Source organism: Xiphophorus hellerii, chromosome 8 (assembly GCF_003331165.1).
Source record: "Xiphophorus hellerii strain 12219 chromosome 8, Xiphophorus_hellerii-4.1, whole genome shotgun sequence".
Lineage (NCBI taxonomy): Eukaryota > Metazoa > Chordata > Actinopteri > Cyprinodontiformes > Poeciliidae > Xiphophorus > Xiphophorus hellerii.
Window position 1 is genome coordinate 21,225,698 of NC_045679.1, and position 24,093 is coordinate 21,249,790.

Sequence of the window (24,093 nt, forward strand, 5' to 3'; positions counted from 1 at the left end):
AAAAGCAAATGAGCCGACTTAAAATGACAGTCTTCTTGGTAACAAGCTGATTTATGGAGACGTGGTTTGAATCTTGTCATAAAGCTCCTCATTTACTTTGTTGACTCTCCGTGCACATCATCTTAAATTGCAGGAATCTCCCGTCACCTGTCTGTCCTGCAGGGCAGTTGGTGCAGACCACCTGTCCGGTCTCTGCAATCTGTGCGCAGCTGCTGAGGCCTGGGCAAGGGCAGGCCTGACAATCACCACGAGTGCCAATCAAAGCGTTGCCATAGTAACCATCCAGGCAGCGCTCACAGGTCGTCCCGCCGGTGAAATCCAAGCACTCGCACACCCCTGTAACACAAAGAGGAGTTACACATTTGTATCACACAGGAACACCTGCTCATAAATTACCAGACAATGTTTTTCTCTCCATCCCAGCAGAGGGCGCTGTGTCTCTGGCCAAAAAGCAAATAGTACAGTCCATATTCTGCTTTAGAAAAAATAAATAAATAAATAAATAAAACATTCCCTACAGCACACCATGGAGAGCAGAAGACAACTAAATTCACCCCGACTATAATTGCTTTGGGAAATATGTGAGCCAAATGCAGTCGGAAAGACCTTCAAGAAGCAAAGCAATTCCCCCACCACGAGGGGGGAGATTACCAATTCTATGATGTCCAAAGAACAAACTGTTGTTCTGAAATTCAGTAGAAAAAAAAAGAAGAAAAATAAAAAAAATCAGCTTTCAGCTATAAACGACTTTAAATATACAACATGTGTTGATTTACACTCGCATACACATCAAAGCCCCAGATGCATTCTATTCAATTTGCACAGTGATTTTTTTCTGTCCACCTGCTACATTTGAAATCTATTTAGCTACACTGGCCACTGAATGACACAACGCGACGCAGACCTGCCAGAATATCCACAGCAGCGATTTGATGCGAGTGTAAAAAATGCGCAGAATGGTCGGGCTGTACAAACTTCTGTGGCTGTTCAGTGACCCACAGTGGCCCAGCATCCTAGCCCACAATAAGGCCCACAAACGCGCTTAAAGCCAACTGTGGGTAATGACCTAGTTGAGTTGAAGCAGTGAAAATTTGTTATGACAAAGAGGAACTTTGAAGAAACATGAAGAAAGAGACTACTTTTCACATCAGAGTTGATGAGTTTTCCTGCAAGCTGTGAAACTTATTTCTGAGGTTACCATTTATATTTTCATAATGTCATAGTATTAATATAATGCTTTACAAGGTATTTACAGCCCTTGAACTTTTTAACCATATGTTACATGACAATCAGAGACAGATTGTAATGTGGGCAAGGCGGCTCATCGCCCAGGACAGCACAGTCTTGAACTTTTGTCAAGACTGTTCTGAATCACTAGGAAAAAAAAACAAACAAAAAAGAACATTTCATTTCACCTGACAAATATCCATTTCCATATTTTGCATATTAATTGAATAGTACACAGGAATTCCTGTGATGCAAAGTGTAAGCATTGAGCAAAAAGCATACTTCATGCTACATCTGGCTGATAAACCTGGAAATTTAGTTTAACAAAAATCACATGTATAACATTTCTACAAATGGGCGATTTATTGCAGCAGACTGCATGATGCCTGCATGTGTCTGCATGTTGCTGCTGTAGATTGCTAGATTCAAGTGACTACAAAAGTGTAATGCTTTGTAAGATTTTCTTTTGTATTTTACCTAATTTACTGTGACTTTGTGTATTAGAATGACACATTCATTAGCCATACCTACAGTAAACACAATTGAAAATCTGTGACAAAATTATTAATCTTCCACTCAATGTGATTGACGTTAAACTATTTTGCACAGAAAAATTTAAAGAAATTTCAGTCTTTGGTTGTGTAAGGCTGGTAATCTCCCAAAGGACTTAGTGGTATCAGAGCGGATTAATCCCAAATGCATCTGTCCAGATTTTTGTTTGTAAAAATGTTTGGAAACTTGTATCGATTTTCTTCCGTTTACAATAACGTCTGTGTGAACTGCTTTGCGTTGGTCGGTCACAAACATTTGCTTGGAAGGGACAGTGAGCTGCAGTAGCGAAAGTATCATTTCATTCTGTTTGCATACACAAAATGTTTGAAAGCAGAAGACATAAAAATAGCTGGAATGAGCTCTAAAATTTAATAACCTGTCAAATGACTTTGCTACACATTGATAGCGGTAATTGAGTTTTTATTCTCTAAAGAACATGTCAATAAGATTGCGATGCATTGCAAATAATCTGCAGCTGTGTGACTTAACTGGGGTCTCATTAAAGTTTCTCATCATTCCCCCGTAGCCCACTGTGTGCATAGGTGAGAAGCTCTTTGCTGTGGATTTTCAAGTCAGCTCACGTCACCGTTGAACCTCTCTTCTCTTGTTTGAGGTCACTGCTGTCGCTACATGGAACTAAATTAAAAGTCAAACGTTTAAAACAGAATAATGCCTGAAAAGCTAAAATGATCCCACATCTATGACGGGGGGGAGGCAACAATTATCCATTCACCTCTTCAAGTGCCCGGCTTCTGGCTAGAAATAAGTCTTTTGATGAGGTGAGCTGCATAATAAATAACATTCAAGCGTAAAATGCCAGAACTTCAAAGCCAGTATTTAGCAATAACGATTGTTCCCAGCACAAAGAAGTGAGTCTTTCTTGAATTTCATAAGGCATACAATGACAGTGGTGGCGTGCACTGTCAATCCCCAATGAGCCATAGTAAATTTAATGGCAGCAGAAATGTGCTGACTTTACTGTGTGTGAAGATGACTGAGTGTGATATGAGGCAGCAGAGCCACCGAGGGCCTCCTCGATGCTATTATCATTCCACGGGCTCCTCGGAAAAGCTAACGCCATGCATCACAAAATGTCGCTGAATTGCTGGATACCTCCTCGCGCTGCATTTCCTATCGCCATGCAAATCACCTTCCTTTCATAATGTCTCCGAAGAACAATTTTATTAATGAATCAATGAGCATTCATTTAGTGCTAATGAATTGGGATTTCTCTGAATCTCCCTTTGGAGTACAACACAATATGAATCCTCACAATCCCGGTATTCTCCTCGCACCCCTCTCCCCTCTTGTGCTCTTCCCGTTTGAGCCGCACATGAGCGCGCTCTGCTCCTCTGCCTGAACTCTGCTTGTCCGTTCTGTGATGGGAAACCAATATTTCTGCGTAGGAAACAAGCGGGCTGGAGTTTTGCTCAGGAGCCATCTTCACATACAGATCACACTTCCAGACAGCTTCCTTTTCTTCCCGCATAGCCTCTTTCTTGCCTGCACACCTTCCCCCTATTGTACTATGGCTACATAAATCCACACCTATTTTGTTAATCAAGTGTCTTGCAGGAGGATACACTAGGATGCATGACTGAGTGATGGCTTCAGACAAGAGAAAAAGCTATACTAGAGCATATACAGGGTCAGTCATATATAAAAGCAAAACTGAAAGCTTACATACGCTCTATAGCAAGAGACGTAACTTTTTTTATCGTCATTGTCTGACTTTAAATCAGCCTAAACTCTTCTTGTTTTATGTCAGGTAGAATTAATAAAAAGATAAAAATAAAAATAAAAACTCAGTAAGATGCTACTGGAACCTGGTAAGATAGTGCCAGTATTTTCCACAGTGAAATGACTCCTTTACAGCTGGAGACATGAGCTGAGGTCTGATGAAACTAAAGCTCAAGTGTCAAACCATAATGACCATTGTTTTCTAAGCTAGCAATGGGTAAATGCTCAATAATAAATGCCCTCTACTTGCACAGCACTTTATCAAGTCCAGAGGACTTCAAAGCGAGTTACACTACAGTCAGTCATTCCCACTAACGGTGGTATACTACACTGTAACCACAGCTGCCCTGGGGGTGGGTGGGGGCTGGGGGGTGGGTCTGACAGAATCGAGGTTAGTGTGCCTCAGGCCCTCTGATCACCACCGGCAGGCAAAGTCGGTTGAGAACTTCGCCTAAGGACACAACAAAGAAGGGTGTTCGACTTGCAACAGGACAAACTCCTAGTAAACTTGAGTAAACACCATTTGTGAAGTACGGAAGTGGTAAGATCACATTATGGGGTTGTTTTGCTGCAGGATAGATCACATCATGGGGAAAACTGTCAGGAAATATTGAAGCAACATCTTACGACGGCAACCAGGAAGTTAAAGCTTATGACTAAGTGGGACTTTCAAATGGACAATGAACCTTAGCAAACAGGCCATTGAGTTGCTATGTGGCTTACGGTCAACAAAGTCAATTTTTTTGGAGGTTCTATCACAAAACTCAGATCAATAAAAAAAATTGGGGCAGAGCTGATAAGGTTTGTACAAACAAGATGGCCTGCAGACCAGTTTAATCATTTCTGTCAGGAGGAATGGGTCAAATTTACAGCAAACTACTGTGAGAAATGTACAGTATGTGTATACTTCTGGTTTCAGCCGTGAGTACAATACATTTTCAATCTTTTGGACTTTTAGAGTGCATTTTTAAACGATATTAGCTTCACAATACCACCTCCCTTACAATAGTATGTGGTTACCGTTTTTTGATTTCTAGCAGTAGGATTTTCTTCTCGTCTTTCAAAGTGGAGCTTTGGACAATTTGTTGTTTAACAGTTTTATTTGACATTTCAGAAGAAATTGTTTCTGGGGCAGAGAGTATACATCCTGGGGCTGCTGTGTACCCTGTGAAAATGATTTCGGCTACGCCTCCAGAGATACAAACAGGCACTGGCAAAGACACACAGACTCAGCATATCTCTCACCTCCCTGGATTGGTTCATGCTAGACGATCATTCAGTTTTTCTCTCACTCAAAGAGCCATAAGTGACCTCTCAAAAGATAGCAGTTATCAGTGTTTGCGATGGCTTGTAGTGGCTTTAACACCAGACAGAGGAAGTAGAGTGAGGGGAGCGGAAGGAGAAATGTGCTTTTGTTCGAGAGGATCACAGCTCTCCTCTTTTGGTTTTTAAAATCGTCAGATGTATTTTCTGAACAAATCAGCGCACGTCACTCTGCACCATCTTGGGAGGTTGTTCAGGGAAAAATGGGCATCATGTGGGGCTTTTGATAAACACGTCAAATGGGTTCAAAGCAACGAGTGACGACGCGAGTCATGAGAATGTTTACGCATTTTTTTTTTTCATTTTGCCCCAATGACACAAATGCTTAAAAGAAATCAAAAGAAGAAAAAAAAGAGTTGTAAATATGATTACCTTTTCCCTCCATTTCCTTTGCAGTATTATGTAAGAAAATGGCAGCACGGACTATAAAGCTGTAAACTATAAGATATTCCAGCTGTATCCCTCCATAAACAATAAAAAAGCTGCAGGCCAATAAAATCTATTTACCGATGCATGGGAAGAGGCTGTTTTAATGAAGGAAAGGAGGAAATAAATCAGAAAAAGAGATGCAGAAAAAGGAAATTTTGCATGCCTTCCTGGAGGCTCAAGGGTAAAAGGCTGGGTTTAATCTGCTGCAGAACTGTTTCACGGCACTGCTGCCGTCTACTTTAACACAAATATTCTCCGACTGCATATGTGGCTTCTCATTGAGTTCTAAATGGACTACTGCAGAGAACAGGGGGGAAGGCTTCTAAGAAAAATAACCTAACCAAAAAAAACAAACAAACAAAAAAAAAACCACATAGGGCAGTATGTTTTGCCCAAGCCGATACATAATGTGTGAAATACAGATGACAGGGGAAATCTGTTTTGTCATAGTGTGACTGTGGAAAATAAATGCATCAATTCTTGTTTTGTGTATAGAGGCTGTCGGCCAAATTATTATAGTCAAGGCCCCCGGGTATCAGGGAGGGGAGTGCTGGCAGCTGTGGCTGTAGCTCATGTTGTCTCACTAAATCTCTGGGTCAGCTCCTTCTTAAAGGAGAGCGTTGTAAATGATGCATTTTGGTCTAATTAAATGGTAACTCCCTCATGAAGCTGTTCAAACAAGCCGCAGATATGCAGACTGTATTTAATAATTCTGATGCATTCTTCAACTTAACTACAAGCATGCGAGTCTAAAACATTTAACATGTCACTTAGCTACAGAATGCAACTTTATTCTTTATGATCTTTCTGGGTTTAGCAACAAACTTCTCCAAAATGACACCGGAATCTTCAGAACATCACACGTTTGTTTTCTCTGATGCCACATTTTCAGTTTCATTTCCACTAGTATTAAACTCCAAGGCATGAAGAGAAATTATCATCCCTCACATAATAATTAATTAATTGTGGAGAATCAACTTAATCAGTGTCACTTCAAGGCTAAACTCTCTAAATGGAGGATCTGTTAAGAGGTTATAAGTTGTTAGTATCTTACTTGCCACAGATGAATCTTTCCATGCAATCAGAGCTAGGCCAAAAATAAAGTAGATCTTTGCTCTGTTAAAGCAACTTGAATATCAAAATCATCATAGCTTTTCACACAAATGTGATACATTTTAACTTCTGTTATATTTGCGTTTGTGGATTATTTACACTGACGCTCACATTAGATTGGGGTGCATAGCGAAACCCGATCCATTTAGAAACCAAAGAGCTTCTTATCCATACCAGGATTAAAAAAATATGTTTTGTATGAACTGCTTTGACCCTTTTGCTATGGAAGTTGCTGTTACTTTTTATAAATCCACTTTGGTCTAAACTTTGTTCTTAATAGCTGTTAGCTGGAAAGCTAATCTCCATTGGTTTCTAGTGGATAAGTATGGGATGCATCAGCGGTAAAAACTAAGTTCTTTCTTGCCACTTATAATGACCAAAGAAACTTAGATAACTATCACAATAACATCTAATTTCCCTTCGGGGTTAATTCTTATAGAGATGTATTGCACTAAAATAAATCCAATGTTCTGATGCCATTCTTACACATCCGTATCCGGAAAATTTGGATTCAGACGTTCAGATATTTGCGTTGACTATGGTACCTAAATATCTGCTCTGATCCTTCTAAAACAAGTAAAAAAGGTATTCTTGTTGTTTCTTCTATTGCATAACAGCACGTGGTTGTTTTTGTCTCTGACATTTGCGCAAGGCCACATTTTTGAATAATGTTGAGTTGTTTTGCATAGCTAAATGTCACACCCACTGCAATATGTCAGCAGAAGTCAGAACACCAAAGTCCTCCTTAGTTTATCCTGGCTTTGCAAAGGAAAATGGATCACTGGAGGCTCCTATTGCAAAATATATTCAAGTCTAGGTTGTAAAGGCCATCACACAACATGACTTACACAGTGACGCTTGTAAACGATGGCCAACGTGTTCATCAGAATACATATTTGAATGTTAAGTTGAAATATGAAACATTCAGAGTCAGAGCTTTCCAACAAAAGGAACTATTTGGAATAAAACGGAGCAAACGAGTACAAGCAATTCTCAAAATGCTGCTGAAATGCCATCTCAAGTCCTCAAAGCTCATTAGTCTAAAAAGTCTTGGGGACAAACTTGAGTCAGAAGAGTTCATGCACAGTGAAGCTGGCTCTGGCACCAGTTTATTCAGCCTTTAATCTCTCTGGTGGGCCGTGTTTGTTCAAGGCTTAGCCCTTAAGATGCCAAGGCTGCATCAGTGTGGGATATGAGGAGCGACAGTGCGGGTAAAATGAAGCGAGAAAGAGCAGAAAAAACAGACAGATGTAGTCAGTCTGCATTGAATCTCCCCATGTAATTTCTATTGCTGATCCCATTGGCCACGCTTTACTTATCTCCTCTCAACCAGCGCACTTATTTCGCACAAAAATAAACAGCCAGATAAACAATGCACACACTCTGTCTGCCTGTCGTGGCTCGCAGTTACACTGTCAAAGATTGCTGGTCTGAAAAGGTTCTGACCTTTCTCTTGACGTAATTAGTTTAGACAAGGAAAACTTTACACAACGAGCCCAAGAAGTCATCAAAATGAAGGATAATTTGGACGTCTTCAAACTTGAAAAGCGATACTCAGCCCACCGCACAAAGCCGTTTATGCTTTCTGACTTTAGAAGACGCAAAGTCAAGCTCCCTGCGAATGGAAACTGTGTTCTGAAAATAGTTCCTTAAATGTAATCTTAAATTTAATGCAGCAGGATCACGGAGAACAAAAACGGTGTCATGCACCATAGACACTCAACCAAAGAACCATGTTATTGGCTTAAACAGAGAAGCTGTAATACAGCATCCAGGCACTCAATATCCAGCAGTGTGCTGGGAACATCACGTGTTTCATTTGTTTAAGTGATTAATGAGCACTCGCATGCAGGATACGCTGCAGAGAAAATTGAGTGTCTCTGTTCTATCTATACAATCATCTCTCCCCCTCTCCCAAATCCACTCTTGGATTTGTGAATTATGGCCTATGCCCAATTTTATGGATGGGTTATATGCAATTACTACGGTGTACATGCTGTGCAGAGGCATGTCTGGCCCATCCTAAAATCAGCACTGTACATGTGCATTTGAACGTGCACCGCTCTTTTGAATCTAAAGGACATATGTTTGACTTCATCCACCCCACAGCGCCGGAGCTCGGCCGAGATCGCAATCTGCTTGTTCCACAACAAATATTAACATTTCCAATCTGTTGTGTTACATTACAGCAAATAGAACCGACACAACCCAGAGAGTGTTAATAAATCATGATTATGAAACACCATTGGCGGCGGTTTTCCCCGGCAGCCGGTGAATAAACTCCATCCCAGCTTTTGTCTGTGGGCCCGCCCTGCAGGATGATACGAGCCGTTAGGTAATTATACAGCAATTAGGATTCTGATAGAAGAAACAGCAGGTTGGTCCTCCCGCCTGGTGACAAATGATGAACAGGGGTATCTAATCAACTTTCCTTGATAGCTCTCCCCTTGACCCGAACTTATAGATTCGCGGAGAGCTTGTGCAGTTTGTTTACTTCCTGCTTAATTTCTTATAAGAAAGCCAGTGGGCTGTCAGAACATGACATGCAACTCTAATCATCTATTTGAAAAAAAAAAGGCTAATTTTAACCGGCATCCTTTCCTCTGACAGGCAGCTTATGCCATTCAACACAAGATACCAAAGGACATAAGGCATGTTTGATGCCTGACTCAGAGGACACCATGTTCCATATTCAACTCTCATTCGTTATTCACACAGCACTGAGGGCAGGCAAAAATTTACAAACATCCCAAAAAACAATATGTGTATGTACACATATTCCTTAGACTCTGTGATGAAGAATATGTTTTTCTCCAGTTCAAAACAGCAAGAAGAAGAAGAATTTTTATTTATATAGCACTTTTTTAGCTAGAAGGCAGTTCAATGACACATTGGCTCCCCCTTTGCTGTCAATCGAACACAGTAATGTAAATTGTGAAGTAAAGTAAATTATGTGGGCACCACTAGAATTCTGAAAGTCTGTCGTAGAATCTGGCAACATGTTTGCAGCAAATATTTTATGTTTTACATGGATCAGACCTATTTGTCCAGCGATTTTCAAAAAATGGCTAATGGGATTGAGATCGGGTGAGTTTGGGGGCCAAGTCAACTCCTTAAACTAGTTCAACTCCTTAAGCTATTCCTTAATCACTGTTGCTTATTTGCAGGGAACATTATTCAGTTCAGTTCTACTCAGACTTACTTTATGAATCTTGAAGTGGAATTGAATGTTGTTGAAACTCAATCAGTCAGACTTTCTTTAGAGTCACTGTAGATTATAATCGGTGCTGCAGAAGGATTCTCCTGTAGTGTTCTGTATTAAAGCCTTTGACTCTATTGTGGTAAAATTGCCTACTGTAACAGCTGAGGAAAGAAAAAAAAAAAACTCTCTACAACAGGCGTATATATTGTTGCTGTCTGCGCTTTCAGGGGTCAGCATGCACACAAGTAGTCTACAGCTCTGCACCCGTATGTGCTGAGGAATGCAAAGAACTACGTGTTTTGACACCTGTCTATCAGAACAAGAATTAATGTCTTTCGTAAGTTCAACTACAATAGCTTGTCTTTTACACGGGTCAGCCTTTGTTACCCACATGCATCCACAAACCTTGACTGCCTCCAGCTCTCCCCATTTACCTCCTTGTCCCATTTTTTAAAGATATCAACCCCAGATCAGGAATACCCCAGAGGAGCTGCGGGTATCTGGCCAGATAACACTTCATACTCCTTTCTTATAACCCACTTTCCTGTCTGATAACTGTTACATAAAGGCCACTAGAGCAGACAATACCTAAAAGAAAAAAAAAATCCATAAATTTTAAAAGCAAGGCCACTTGAACCGTGAGAACACAGAGTGTTTATCGCTGCCCAATAAATTCCACTCACCAAGAGGGGCCATGATAAAGAGATAAATTCTCTTTTTCACTTCACCTGTCAGTGGTCATAATGTTATACTTGATTGTTGTGCATTTCAAAAGAAATCTCAAGCAATATTTGGACTTTTTCCTATTATCTTCACAGGTGTAGTCAGATGCTTACTCGAGTATTTAAGTCTGTATTTATAATTTGTTATAACTTGTTAAAAAACAAAGCAGTATGTTGTATTATCAGCCAATGAAGGAAAAAAAGAAAGGTTCATACAAATCATCAAGAGCCAAAATGACATTCATACAGATTACAGGTTAATATAAACATGATTTTTATTTATTTATTCCAAACATGATAGAAATATAAAATCACACACATGAACAAGGAGCGCAAAAGACACATATTTTTGTACAACAATGTTAACATGCTTAAAAAGGAGAAGGAAGAAGTAACAAACTTATGAACTCCTGCCCCATAAACTCATATTTTCAGATGGACCCTCATTATTAAATCAAATAAAAAATGATTGAAAATAAACTGTCTCGTCCAATAATCTAATGATAAATGGTATGTTTTCTTTAAGATATTTTACAAAATAATAGCATGTAAATATTTAGATTACCATTTGTTTCATTCATTTTCACTTTGTGACCTCAGCTTTTTTTTAGTCTCTTCTAAATTTTTAGACAATTTATTCTTCACATTTGATTTTGCAAACAAATATGCTGTTGATTTTGTTAAAATTACCCTAATCTTCAAAACATCTAAATTATCGTTCATTCACTCTGCTACCAGAAGAAAAAAATGAACCATTCAGATTTTCCACATTGTCAAATATAGTGTGCATGTGAATCTTTAAAATAGGGACACTGGTGAGTTCGGAAATTACTTAAGAGGTGAAAAATTACACAGTCCATTCTTACCAAATGTGTCTGACAAAGCTTTCAGTGCCTGAACCAAATCAGCATGGCTGTAATATCACATTTATGTTCTACATGGATCAGACCATGTACAACATTATATTATATTGAAATATATCATATTTCAACTATATTGAAACGTATGAAAACACACCATCTACACACATCTACCTTTCATTTGTGAATCCCAGTTCTGTTCAGTACAGAAGTTCAAGATATAGGTACAGATGGCTAAAAGAAAGATCAGAAGTCGCTACCAAGAATGCCAGAAACTTTGACAATAAAAAATAAAAAAAATCTGTCCTGACCAGCAAGTGACAGGTTATGCTCACCAATATGATAAAAGCTACACAAATTCTATGAAAATGTCCACTGTATGTGTTGTTCACTACATACAAAAGTTTTTGTTGTGTTTACACAAGATGCAACTCTTCAGCCCTCATTTAAATGCATGTTGAATGAAATAGCCAGTCTCCAATACTCCTTCAGCTCTCTCAAGCTTTTCCTTTGGGCTTTGGCTGCTTTGTCATTAGTTTGTATGAACAGTTTTAGGGAAGGCTTTCATTTTCATCTTGCTTGTGCAGCCCAACAATCCTGCCATGTTCAAACAGGACTTTTTGAATTTGCCATCAGTCATAATAAGCATCTGAATACCTGACTGAAATAACATGAAAGTCGGAACGATGTTTATGTTTTGAAATTATAGGTACATGTTCTTTTGAGCTTTTAGCAGTACATCTAATATGTTTTGATTCCTGAGTTTTCTTTTTGCAATTGGCAACTGTACTAAAGCTAATTATAATCCATATTTCCTTTCTCTGTATTATGATTTTGATAAGAATGTTTTCCATTTGGGGTCTTCAACCCTAATCCTGGATATCTACTGTCCTGCAGGATTAGATGCATACCTGCTCCAACAGAGCTGAATCCCATTATTGAATGACCTCTTCAGCACGCCACCACATTTGGCAAAGACCTGCTAACAAGCTATTCATTTGATTCAGGTGTATTGGATCAGGGTTACATCTGAAACCTGCAGGACAGTAGATATCCAGGACTAGGGCTGAAGACCCCAAATGGAAAACATTCTTATCAAAAACATAATACAGAGAAATGTCCACTCCTGGACATTAGATTGAGGTCTATGGTAAACCTCTGATATACACTGTAGTTCTGTGTTGCTTTCAGCTCATTTTTAAACCTGGTAAGTTCTGTTACAAGAATGATAAAACCTTTCATTTTAGTCTAATTAAACACACAGAATACGGAAAGAACAATAACATGTACTCAGATTTTATGTGTAAACTGCGCCTGGACTGTCCCATGAAACAGCTCTGACAACTGCATCTAGAGACAGTTCAGACAAAAACTGACAGTGAAAAAACTGTAATACAAAGGAAATATGCTTTTCAAAGACGGGAAGACATAAAGGCTTTGGAAGCTTGTGAGAGCGCTGCACAGAAGGAAGCCAAGGACGCACAAAACAAAGTCAAGGTGACTGGGGAGAACAGATGCAGTCAAAAGGATGTAGAATACAGCAAGACACACATAGGGAGTCTGATGAACAAGAAGATGCACAGAAAATAAGAGTGTCTATGTGTGAAAGACAGAGAGAGAAAGAGCGGGGGACATCAAGATTGAGAAGAGACAAAAGATACACAAGAAATCTGCAAGCAATTTAGACGTCATTAGCCAAGAGGCGGCTAACAAGTCTAATTAGGGAAGAGTCAGGCAGCCAGTGATACCAGACTCGCTTCCAGACCTCGGTCATATTAAACCTGCACACAGAGCCACACACAAGACACAGTCCCTCTGCCAAAGCCGTGCAACATCTCTTAACTGGGTCAGATCACTGAGACTTTAAGCAGGAGGGCAAAAGGGGGGAAGATGGCTATAAGGAGAAGTGGAAGATTGAGAGAAGATAAAAGCTGGAGGGTGGGACCTCGGAAAGGGTGGTTGTCTGCTCAAGTGAGATGGAGAGAGCTGTTTGGGGCTGTGAAAGTGATAAAGCGAGGGAACGGAAAGATGTGCAGATGTATAAATAACCACACGGAGGTTGGCTTGTTTACAAAGCCAACAGCTGTTGTTTTACTTCTGTCATTTACGAGACGTTGCATTTAGAGGTGAAAAAGAGAGATACCACTGCTGCTGATATTATCGCCTATAAACATGCCAGGTACATTAAATCCAGATTCCCAGTGCTTCTGTTGTCCTCGTGGAGATTAGTATGTGTGAAATCAGATTATTGCTGTACTGGTGTAGCTTTTCAACTCCCACTTTGAGTGATAGCTTGCACAAGCTCCTGGGGGATGACTGAGTTACATTTCTTTAAAGCGATGATGCCCGACTGTCAGACAGAGAAATGCATTAGTAAAACAGTTTGCTTTCCTTCTTCCCACTCACTCTAAGCAGTAGAGAAATAAAATCTTGCATTAGTGTGATGATCCAACATCTCATGTTACGGTTTACTTAAAAAAGATTCATCTTGTACCTAACTCAGATCAGCATTTTAATCAGACAAAAAAAAAGCACCACTCTCCTCCTCTTTTTCATGAAGCCACAAAGCCATATTGAGCACCGACTTTTGAACGTCTGGGCTTTGGATTCAGCCTGTAAAAGAGCTTGTTTTTGTCCAGGCTCCAGTAAGTTGCAAAGCAATCTAAAGTTAAAGAGAAAAGTTGATGCTACGGCTCCCATGGAATATAACGGTTTCTGAAAACACACAGAAGTGCTGGTTCTGATTTACTTTTCCTCTCAAAAGACCACTTCAGGGGTGGTATAGAGAATTGAAGTGGCAAATCACAAACAAAAAGGCAGAAGCTAATGCTGTGAAAGCTCATATATTCTGACTTTTACGTCCTCACGGGACCCCGGCTCCAAAATATGCTGAATTGTGTATCTTAAATAATCCATCTTGTGTGTGATGTTGGAAAGCATACCACTGGTGCGGGTGACACAATGAAAATGCAACACCATGTTCTTCATATTTTCATTTTATTACACTGAGGGACAGACCTCTGATGTTAAGAGTCTATATTGATTAAGTTATCAGTTTTAATGTTATTTAGAGCTGAAGTTGTCCAGCACTTACTCAGACATAAACATTTAAAAGGTTAGCTCCAGCTTGATGGAGGGAAAAATCTGTCACAGTACCACCATTAACATTTTTTTTTTTGTTTGAAAAGTGACTTGTTTTCAATATATATGACATTACACAAATGACTCTCCACCACATAGTGGACAGACAGCACCTTCTCACATAGACTGCTCCAGCTCCGCTGCCATAGGGACAGATACAGGAAATCTTTCCTGCCACATGCCATCTCACTGTACAATAAAAGCTAAATCATTGTTCTGCACTAATCAGTCCAATTTTGCACAACTGCACTGTGGCACACTTGCTGTACATACAGTACAGACCAAAAGTTTGGACACACAGTTGTGTCCAAACTTTTGGTCTGTACTGCATATTTAAATATACATATCTGCATTTTTTTAATCTTTGCAAGGACTGCTCTAAGTTGCTTTTTATATTAACAGCATTTCATATTTTTACAATTCATAGCATTTTATATTTTATATTTTATTTTATCTACAACTACTACTCAGTGGTAGTTGTTATTGTGTCTTGTCTCTATGCTGTAACTGCGAAGTAATTTCCCTGCTGGGATGAATAAAGCACTTCTATTCTATTCTATTCTATTCGATTACTCTGTAGAACTTCGTTTTACTGCAATTTCCAGTTACAAGTCTTTTGTGATATGTCTCACCCAGATTTGCACATCTGGCTCTGTTAGACTGGATTTAGAGCAGGGGTGTCAAACTCCAGTCCTCCAGGGCCACTGTCCTGCAGTTTTTAGATGTGCCACAGGTACAAAACACTGGAATGAAATGGCTTAATTACCTCCTCCTTGTGTAGATAAGTTCTCCAGAGCCTTGCTAATGACCTAATTATTTTATTCAGGTGTGGTGCAGCCGAGGCACATCTAAAAGTTGCAGGGCAGAGGCCACCCAGACCTGGAGTTTGACACCTGCGATTTAAAGCATCTGTAAACATCAGATTTCTGACAGCATTTCGATCTGAACTCTGATGATGTGCTCTGGGTTTATGTGCAGTGTTAGTCGTCCCCCCCAAAATCAATCAAACACCTACATCAGTAGTAGAACACAAGGTTTTCCAAGAAAACATTGGTGGGTGGGATCAGTGCAAACCAGAGAATTTGTAATACACCATTACAAATTCCCCAAAAAACAAAGTCCATAAAGTCCTCGCAAATGAAGATTTGGTCCTCAAATATGCTGTTTTTAATGTGGGTTTTGCTGCATTGAAAACAGACATTATTCGCACATTATGGTTAAAATCCTTCTGCTTTCTACATAATGCAGACACTGCAAAAAGTAAGTAAATAAAAAAAGAAACAGTCTGCCACAGATCCTGTAGCTGTTGCCTAAAAGCTCTATCCGTTGACACCTCTAACTAACTGAGAGGAACAATTGTTTCTTTTTATTCTCCCCATTTGTGCCTGCTTTGTTTGTGACCATTTAAAAAAATAGAAACAAATGTTAAACATTCTGACACTTTTTGAGCTTGATATACACATGCACCATTTGCTTCGTGAATGAGGTTAAGATTAAGTTAAGATTATAATGACCTTCATCTCTTCACAATTACAGCACATACTTACCATTTGCGCAAACGGTTTTCCCTGAGCTATTACTGATAAAGCATCTTGCAAAAGTACTTGTTTTGCATGTTTCGTTACAACATAACCATTGCCTTTAATGTATTGTATTGGGATTTTATGTGATAGATTAACACAAAATTACACAAAATTGTTAAGTGGGAAAGAAATTATGGTTTTCATTTTTTAAATTAATGAACCTCTGAAAATGTGCTTTAACATGTAATTATGTGAACCACGAAGGCCAATAATAAGGCCTTGTAGCTCCTATTGGACTTAGGTTTGAACTTTGACTCTTCCTTTTCTTTTCACAGGAGTATTGTATGTTTTAATACAAGTATTGCAGCCTTGCTGTTTTGTTAAGGGTTGCTGTTCTGCTTGAAGAAAAACTTCCATCCAGATCTCAATTTTTTTTCCAGAATCTAAAGCCTGTTGCCATGTTTAACAATGTATTTTACGCTACTCAATGTATTACAAAATTCCGATTCACATTGCTGTAGGCTATGTTGTACAGTTTTACGGTAGTGACTCTCCATATTCGCTTTGAAATTTCAGCTGACAAGGTAAGAGTTCTAGATTTAGATGTAATTTCCTCTGGGTGTCCAGTCGTTTCTTGATCTCTAGACATCCATTCAAATCATCAATTAAATTCCAGGGGGGGAAAAAATGCTCAAAAGCATGGATGAAAATCTGCTTTTCCAGCTTTTACATCAAAGTTCCATATGGTTTGTACTTTCTGCCGCTGCAGATGGTTTTTGTCCTGTAAACTCATACAATAAGCACCAGAAATGCAGTACAAAGCAAAGTGTGTTCAACTGTGTGACAGTGGTTGTTGTGGAAGCATTGCTCGGTCAAATTGTTGAATAATAATTTTTCTAAGCCTAGGTGACGCTTCTGAGGCTGGATGACATGCTGAGCATGGCGTTCCCTCCAATTTTAACAACAGAGCTGAGCTGCTTTTTCTATCAAATTCAGTTTGTGAAGAGGAGCAATTTGTATCCAAAGGTCATGCAATGCTCATTTAATGGTTGGTGTATGTTTTAAATATTAACATACCTAGACATGACAGTAAAAGGTAAAAATAAAGAAGATATTGTATGAAATGTCACCACTGTTTGTCAGAGGCATAAACCTCTGACAAAGAGAGGTTCATGTTTCTCTTACATGAGAAACATGTAAGAGGATCTTATTTTGGCAACATTACTTCTTTGTAATGTTGACTGTGCATAATTAAATAGTGTTTCATTTCATTTTGGACTTTTGACATTTTAGGTTCGACATAAAATGTAGGTGAAAAATAGAAACAAATTTGGGACCAGAATTACAATAATTTAGCTGTGTTCATATACAATATGTGAAATATAATGCTTTAATGGTTCAGTGAGCATTCTAAACAGAAAATCAACTTTTCACCTGTTTCTGGATGACATGTTCCATGCTGGTGGCAGCTGCACGACACACATGTCGAGAAAGGCCCTCTGCCGGGGTCTTCTCTGGTGAATCCCGGGGCGCACCGCTCGCAAAACTCGCCCGCAAAGCCTCGAGGACATGAGCAAGCTTCCACCCACGGAGCGGGAGCACTGGCTGGACTGGAGAAGCTGGAAGCGGAGGTCAGGGTTACCCCCGCAAGCTGTGATGTGTCTGGAGAGGGAGGAGGAGGAAAGTGGGATGGGATTAGTCATAAACAAATGCCCATTGCATTGGTAGCTGTAACTGATAAGTAAATTAATATTTTTTCTTTTTTTTTTTCAGAAAGACGATCACGTTTGCGCAGTACTTGCCTCTATGTGGGATTCTGTTTGAAACACTGCTGAACCCATTTTCCCCGCATTGTGTCATGTTGTGTTTATTAGGATTTTATGTGACAACCTAATCCAAAAATAATTTAGAACTGTGGGAAAAATTGTACATGCTTTTCAAAAATGTGCTTAAACAAGGAAACTAATGGTGTGCTGTTTGCTTTGAGCATCTAGATTAAAAAACAAATGCCACCAATTGCCTTCAATTGTTGCCTAATTGCTAATTTGTAAACATGTGTAATCTTTCTCCCACTTCATAATTATGCACCGCTTAGTTTTTTGTTAGTTCCTTCTTAGAATAGTCCTTCCATTTCCTCAGCCAATGTTTTGTCTATGTTGTTCACACACAAGAATATGCAGAGGAAAAAAAAAATAACAGATTCATCCTCCCACATGTAACTGGACGCCACACCTAATTCTCTCTCCAGCGCAAGCACACGTATGCCTGCGTGAGCCCACACACATAAAGTCATTTAGTTGATCTTTGATATTGCAAATGGGAGAAAAAAAGACAAAAAAAAAAAAGGTGCCTCGGCAGAGAGCGACATGAGAAAAAGGAGACGGGAGACCATGTGGAGGAATGTCAAACATGCAGGTTCCTCTGGGGGTTTCGACATCCCTCTCTCCTCTCATGAATAGTGATTGGGGCAGGCCAACCTGAACTGAAACCAGCGCCCCCCCGCTTTGGTCTCGGAGCAGCAGCCACAAAATTACTTTTGGTCTTCTCGTGTCTATTTCTGCGTTTCCTCTCCCCATCGCTGTGATTAAACACATAACTGGATGGCTACATAGACAGATATCAAGCATGAATGAGATGCCGCATAATGATCAGTGAGAGGTGAGAAATGTGCGAGTACTGGAGTAGGAGGACGGACTCTGGATTTTAACAAGCCACGATCCCGCCGCTCTTTCAACAGTGATGAAACCCACTTCATTTGCACCTCAGAGGGATAACAAGTACGCGAGCCTGTCCTCCTCCCAATCCCCTGATGTGCCTTAGCCTTCACCCTATGCTCTCCACTTGCTCCCCTTGTCTCTTAGCTCATTCAGCACAGGGGATATCTGCAATTAAAACAGTTTTCAGGCACCAAAGTCTATATTTATGTTAATTGAAAGCTTTTCATTTGTAGTCACGCTGCGCTGGTTGTCGCCATCAATCCGTTATTTCAAAGAAGCCTTGTCAAAGCTGTCAAGATTTTTACTTAACATTAAAAGGCTCGCTGCAACCTGGTGGACTGTTAAGGTACCTGAACGTTAAGCCATTAAACCACTGATTTCTCTTAAACATTCAATATAGCCACACACTGACATGGGGCTTACTTTAGTGGTAGAGAATATAAAGTGACTACGAGATTTCTGTTTTAGGACGAGCCGGGTTTTTTCTTTTTTTTTGCCTAGAGAATTTCAAAAAGCCAAATCTGACTGGAGATTTCAAGTCTCTCCTCAAAGCCTGTGGCAAAGAGACATATTTGGGACTGCTTAAGAATGACTAAGACAAATCAATATCTAAGTTTTTCCCCACTGTACAGTACAATAGAGATGGCACAGGGACATGGTGGGTACAGCAAACAGTTTTATGGAATATGCATGACTTGTGCCTCTGTTTGTTTGCGCACAAACTTCTGTAGCACTGTTTGTATGCGTGTAGGAAGCACACAGGAAGTACATTGGGTGTTGTGATGCCTGCTTGGAACAACTAATTAAAATGGTGCAAGTAAGTGTGAGCGGGCTGGTAGTTTGGGCCAGCTGTTCTTTTCTTCTTGCTGCTCTAATCCTCATAGTGTCTCTCAGATCCTGCTTGTTCATTACAGAACTATATCAGAAAGACGCGTCACGTCGAGGAAAAAAAAAAAAAAAGGAGATGGATGTCAAGAACATGTGATAAAGGAGCAGGTAATACATTTCTAGCTTTTCTGGAAAGGCAGGTATTTCAAAGCCAAGCTGCTCTCTGAGCACAGTGACAATGTCATGGAAGCTCCCTTCGGTGTTGCATTTTTATTTGTGGTACATTTCTTTTCCCAAACAGAACTTTCTATGCAGAAGTGTCATAATCGTAGACAGTTTGTTGCCATATTCAGCGAGTATTTAGACTCCGCTAGCATGACTTTTTCTTTTAAATGACGAGACAAATGTAGAAACCTTTACTGGTGTTTGCATGTGTCGTTTTTGCTCTATTCAGTGGGTGGCCCTTCCTGATGCTACACCAATTCCAACAGGTTTCTCAACTTTTCTTAATTACTTGTGTCTGCATTGAAGAAGTTTTGAAACACACTATACTTGCAAGCAGTATCGTCAGCAAAAAGCAGTAGGTTGCCAAAAAAGTAGTGTGCCGCGAGAAAGAACTGAAAGAAAGATAAAGCACCACAACAACCAAACATGTAGGTCTTTCCTGTAGAGAAATTTAGAAGAAGGTCAAGGCGTCCGTCAGTACAGTCTACCTTCAGAATCAAAAGGCACGTAGAAACTGGGAGAAAGTATTGACAGGAAGTCCGGTATCAGACGGAAAGCCACAACAGTGTCCGAAGAAAAACTTCTGTGCATCAACAACTGAGAAGAATCAAAGAAATGCAGCTTCAGGCACACTTCAGTTGTGGCAACCTTCACTCAGTTTGAACTATAAAGAGAATGCTTCAAGCTGCAGCAAAAAACTCATTGCTAAGATATCAGAAAAAAATGGTATGCTTGACTGGGCCATGACACTGCACCACTCAAGATTGTTGTGATGTACTCTTCTCAAAATTAAAAATTTTGATTCAGCCAGCCAGATTTTTGTTCACTGTAAAGATGGCTAAAGAATTTATGTAGTGACAAACATGGAGGAGGAAGCGTAATAGTTTGTGATGGTTTGCTGGATCCAGTATCGGTGACCAGAACAGAGTAATAGGCGCCCTGAAGCAAATTGGCTACTTTTGCATTCTGTTCCCTCTGTTTGTCACCAAATATAAGTTCAAGTTATACCAGACGCACCTTGGGGAAAAAAAGAGAATTGTTTGTTAGTTTGAAATCATGGACCAACTAGAAAACTGAACCAGACTTAAAATCTGGTGAGTTGGTTAGTGATGAATTGTCTATAGAATATTTGATATTCACTGTAGAAAAAACACCACAAGTCTGTTCAGCTGACAGTAATTAATTTGGTGAGTCAAACATATAGAATACATTTTACTTTATAAATGAGTTCCACTAATATTTTTTTATTTCAGTTTTTCCATTTGTGCTATGTTTTTATTTTAGGTTTTGGTTTTGGACCCAATGATACGGTTCAAAAGACGATTATTCCTGATACTAAATAAATGTGCGCTGAACTTCTGAATTCAAAGAAAATAAAAAAAAATATAACAAAAAATTAAATAAAATAATCGACAAGTATTCTAGCAGTTACCAAATAAAAATAATTTTGGTCATACTAACTGACCTAAAAGACATTTGGTCTGATTTAACTTTGGATGGTGACAACAACAAAAAAAAGTGTATGTGTAAATGTAAATATCTGGTTTCAACTATATCTGACTAAGTTATTGTGTCTAATACAGTGATCTTATGACACTTAAAAACAGAAATGCCCACTTACAGTTGTGTCCCCCAGCATTGCTGATTTTCAGAGCCGTCAGGTTGTGAAGGAGGCGCTGGAACTCAAAGGCAGACAGATGAGGCCTGAACCTCGCCTCATATTCATGGAGCCTGTGAAATGAGCAGACAGGTGACATCAGTTACTGTAAATTTGTACAACACATGCACAAGCTGTGATTAAACACCTGAGTGGATGCATTGTAGCAGTACAATCGTAGCACACAGAGGTAATTTGCGTTGCACGTGTCATTTATCGCCTTCCACGACGACACAGATAGAAAATTCTCAGCTATCTATGCAATTTTCTTTGTTTCAGCTATGTGCTATATAAAGCACAACTAGCAGATGTACAGGGAGCACCAGAAAAAAAAATGTAAATGTGCTGACTTCAACATATATTCAGGGTCTTGATCACTGAGCTTTGCCATCTGCTGAAAGATGTTCTGCAAAGCCCTTCAGCACAGCTGACATCTGCCTGTTTTACTCCGAGTCTTGCATCGGTTCCATCTCGATGACAGGTGCTGTGTCAGCTCCTCAGAGCTGATCTCAAAATGTACAAAAAAAAAACCACAACTCTCATTTATTTTCCATAGTTCTAAGAAAGCAAGCCTTTCTATTTTAAGCTATTCATTACGTTTGCTAAATCTGAGGATACCTTAAAAAACAGCATAACCAGTGATGGTTAGTATCTTGTTACTAGTTTCTGTAATCCCATTATTAGTTTCAAGTGATGAGTAAAGTAAGGGAATACAATTGCAACAAAAAGTAATTAGACTATTGTTGCTTCCCCACAAGCAGATTGCATTATGACATTGGTTTTTTTTTAGTCGTAAACGTTTTATGATAGCCAGATATGATCAGCGGTAACTAGATCAACAACAGATAACATTGAGTGTGGGAACGAGCACAGTTGCTTGGCAGTACGTCATAGACATGTCTGCATTTATTCAGCAAAACTACTTACAGGGAGTAGAGTATGGAGAAGTTTTACTCAACTAAGAGCCACGATATTTTGTAAAAATATTACTCAACAGCAGTAAAACTACTCCTAAAGTTTTTCTAAAAAGTTACTCATGTAAATGTAACTTGTTATCCACCTTTCAGAGTGAGCATCAAGCAAAAACAGAACTGTAAGTGTGCACTGCAGATATCTTTTTTAATGTAAAATATTTAAATAAAGCACAGTGTGTGATTGAGGCATACATATGGTGTAAATTTGTACACTTGAAAGCTCTTACCATTAAATCACAGACATTTGAGCGATGTAAAATGAAAAACAGATTTCCATGTTAAATATTTAAGTGGTAACAGCTTATGGAAAGAATTCATGCGTAATCTAAAGACATATGCAAAATAACTTGATTTACATGCTTTTTTTTTTTTTTTTTTAAATCCACTGTAATTGTACATTTTACCACTATGAGTCCTGTGGACACATAATGCTATAAGAATGTATTTGCTGCAGAACACAAACCTCATGAAAAAAAAAAGCAGACTTAAATCGAAAACAAGAACCGTGCAAACGAAGACAAGAGTTAAAACTTAACTCTAGATCAGCCAAGAATTTTATGTTAGTTTTAAATGGCCTCCGTTTCATTAGGTCAATTGTTCTCAGCCAAACACCACTTCATTTTCAAAATGCCTTATTTTGTGCATGGTCTCATTTTCATCACGTGTATTTACAGTACGTGTTTGTGGGTGCGCATGAAGGGGTGTGTATATAGCTGTGTGTGTTTGGCTGTTCACAGTCTCTTGACGCACCCGGTCGTCGTTCCTTGCCCTGTCGTGTAGGGACAGTAATAAAAAGAGGCAATTACAAACTGGGCCTCAAAGCCACGGTAATGGAGCTGGTCAGGCAGTGATAAGCAGAGTGTGCATGAAAGTGAACAAACTCCCGATGATGCTTTCCCCTATGGAGTGTCACTGTCCCTTTTAATCAGTGGCGAGGCGAGCACAGAGAGCCAAACAGTAATTGAGGCAGTTCTACAGGGGATCATAAGCAGAAAAAAATAAAAACAAAGATGGAAGCAGACACAGAAACCCCCTTTGAAGCATCCGGAGGATGATGTGTCAGACTGAGATGCAAGTGAGAAACCATAAGATCCAAAACATAAACATGTCGTTGGTTGTAGAGTAAAAACGGCTTCATAAATATTTGCATAAATATACCACTGGCGTGAACACGTTGATAGTAAAGAAAGGACTCCATTTCATTTGCATTGAAGACTGCTATTAAACTTTAACAATTGAAACATGAGGCAAAAGGGTAAAAAAAAAATACAGAAAAATCTTCACTCTCTTATTCGCTATACCTAAATTTGTGATGCATGTTTTTATATTTCCAGCATCACTCGCCAACAGTCAGTGGTTATTCATAGTTATGCACCAAGTATTTGCTGCAACATGCCACATAAATAATGATCACCAGGATAAAACGGAATACGTGGTTAAACGTGAAGTAATGGACTGCATGATTTTCATCCTTTTGGCTCTTTAATTAACATCATTTGTCTTCATAAAGACGATCGGTTTCATTTTTTTTTTTTTTATTGCTTTGTATTCTATCCTTGCACTCAAACATGAATTGCGGCTGTAACTGTACCACAGCCTTAGGTGTCCAATAAGAACATTATCCATAATGAGAATATTTCAAATGATCTTTGGCTTTAAAGTCGCAGATTATCACATGTAGAAATAATCCAGAAGCGTCCACTTATAGGTGTTGAGGTAAGGTATGTTATTGTTGCAACTTACTGAGGAGTGTACCACAATAATTTAATGTAGCACCAAAATAAAAGTGATTTACACTATACTGATTCATTTACCAAAAGGTTATGTATATACGTTTGCATTTTGTGATCTATTAATATG

General features: G+C 39.2%; 1 protein-coding gene across 1 annotated transcript in view; it reads right to left on the reverse strand.

Moving 5' to 3' along the window:
- lamc3 (laminin, gamma 3) overlaps positions 1-24,093 on the reverse strand; it is a 131,570-nt gene that overhangs the window by 27,411 nt on the left and 80,066 nt on the right. The window contains exons 11-13 of the mRNA XM_032570011.1: positions 21,224-21,333; positions 17,267-17,494; positions 148-336 (exon numbers count right to left, since the gene is read on the reverse strand). Coding sequence (XP_032425902.1) covers positions 148-336; positions 17,267-17,494; positions 21,224-21,333 — 527 coding nt within the window. The remainder of the gene's footprint in view (positions 1-147; positions 337-17,266; positions 17,495-21,223; positions 21,334-24,093) is intronic.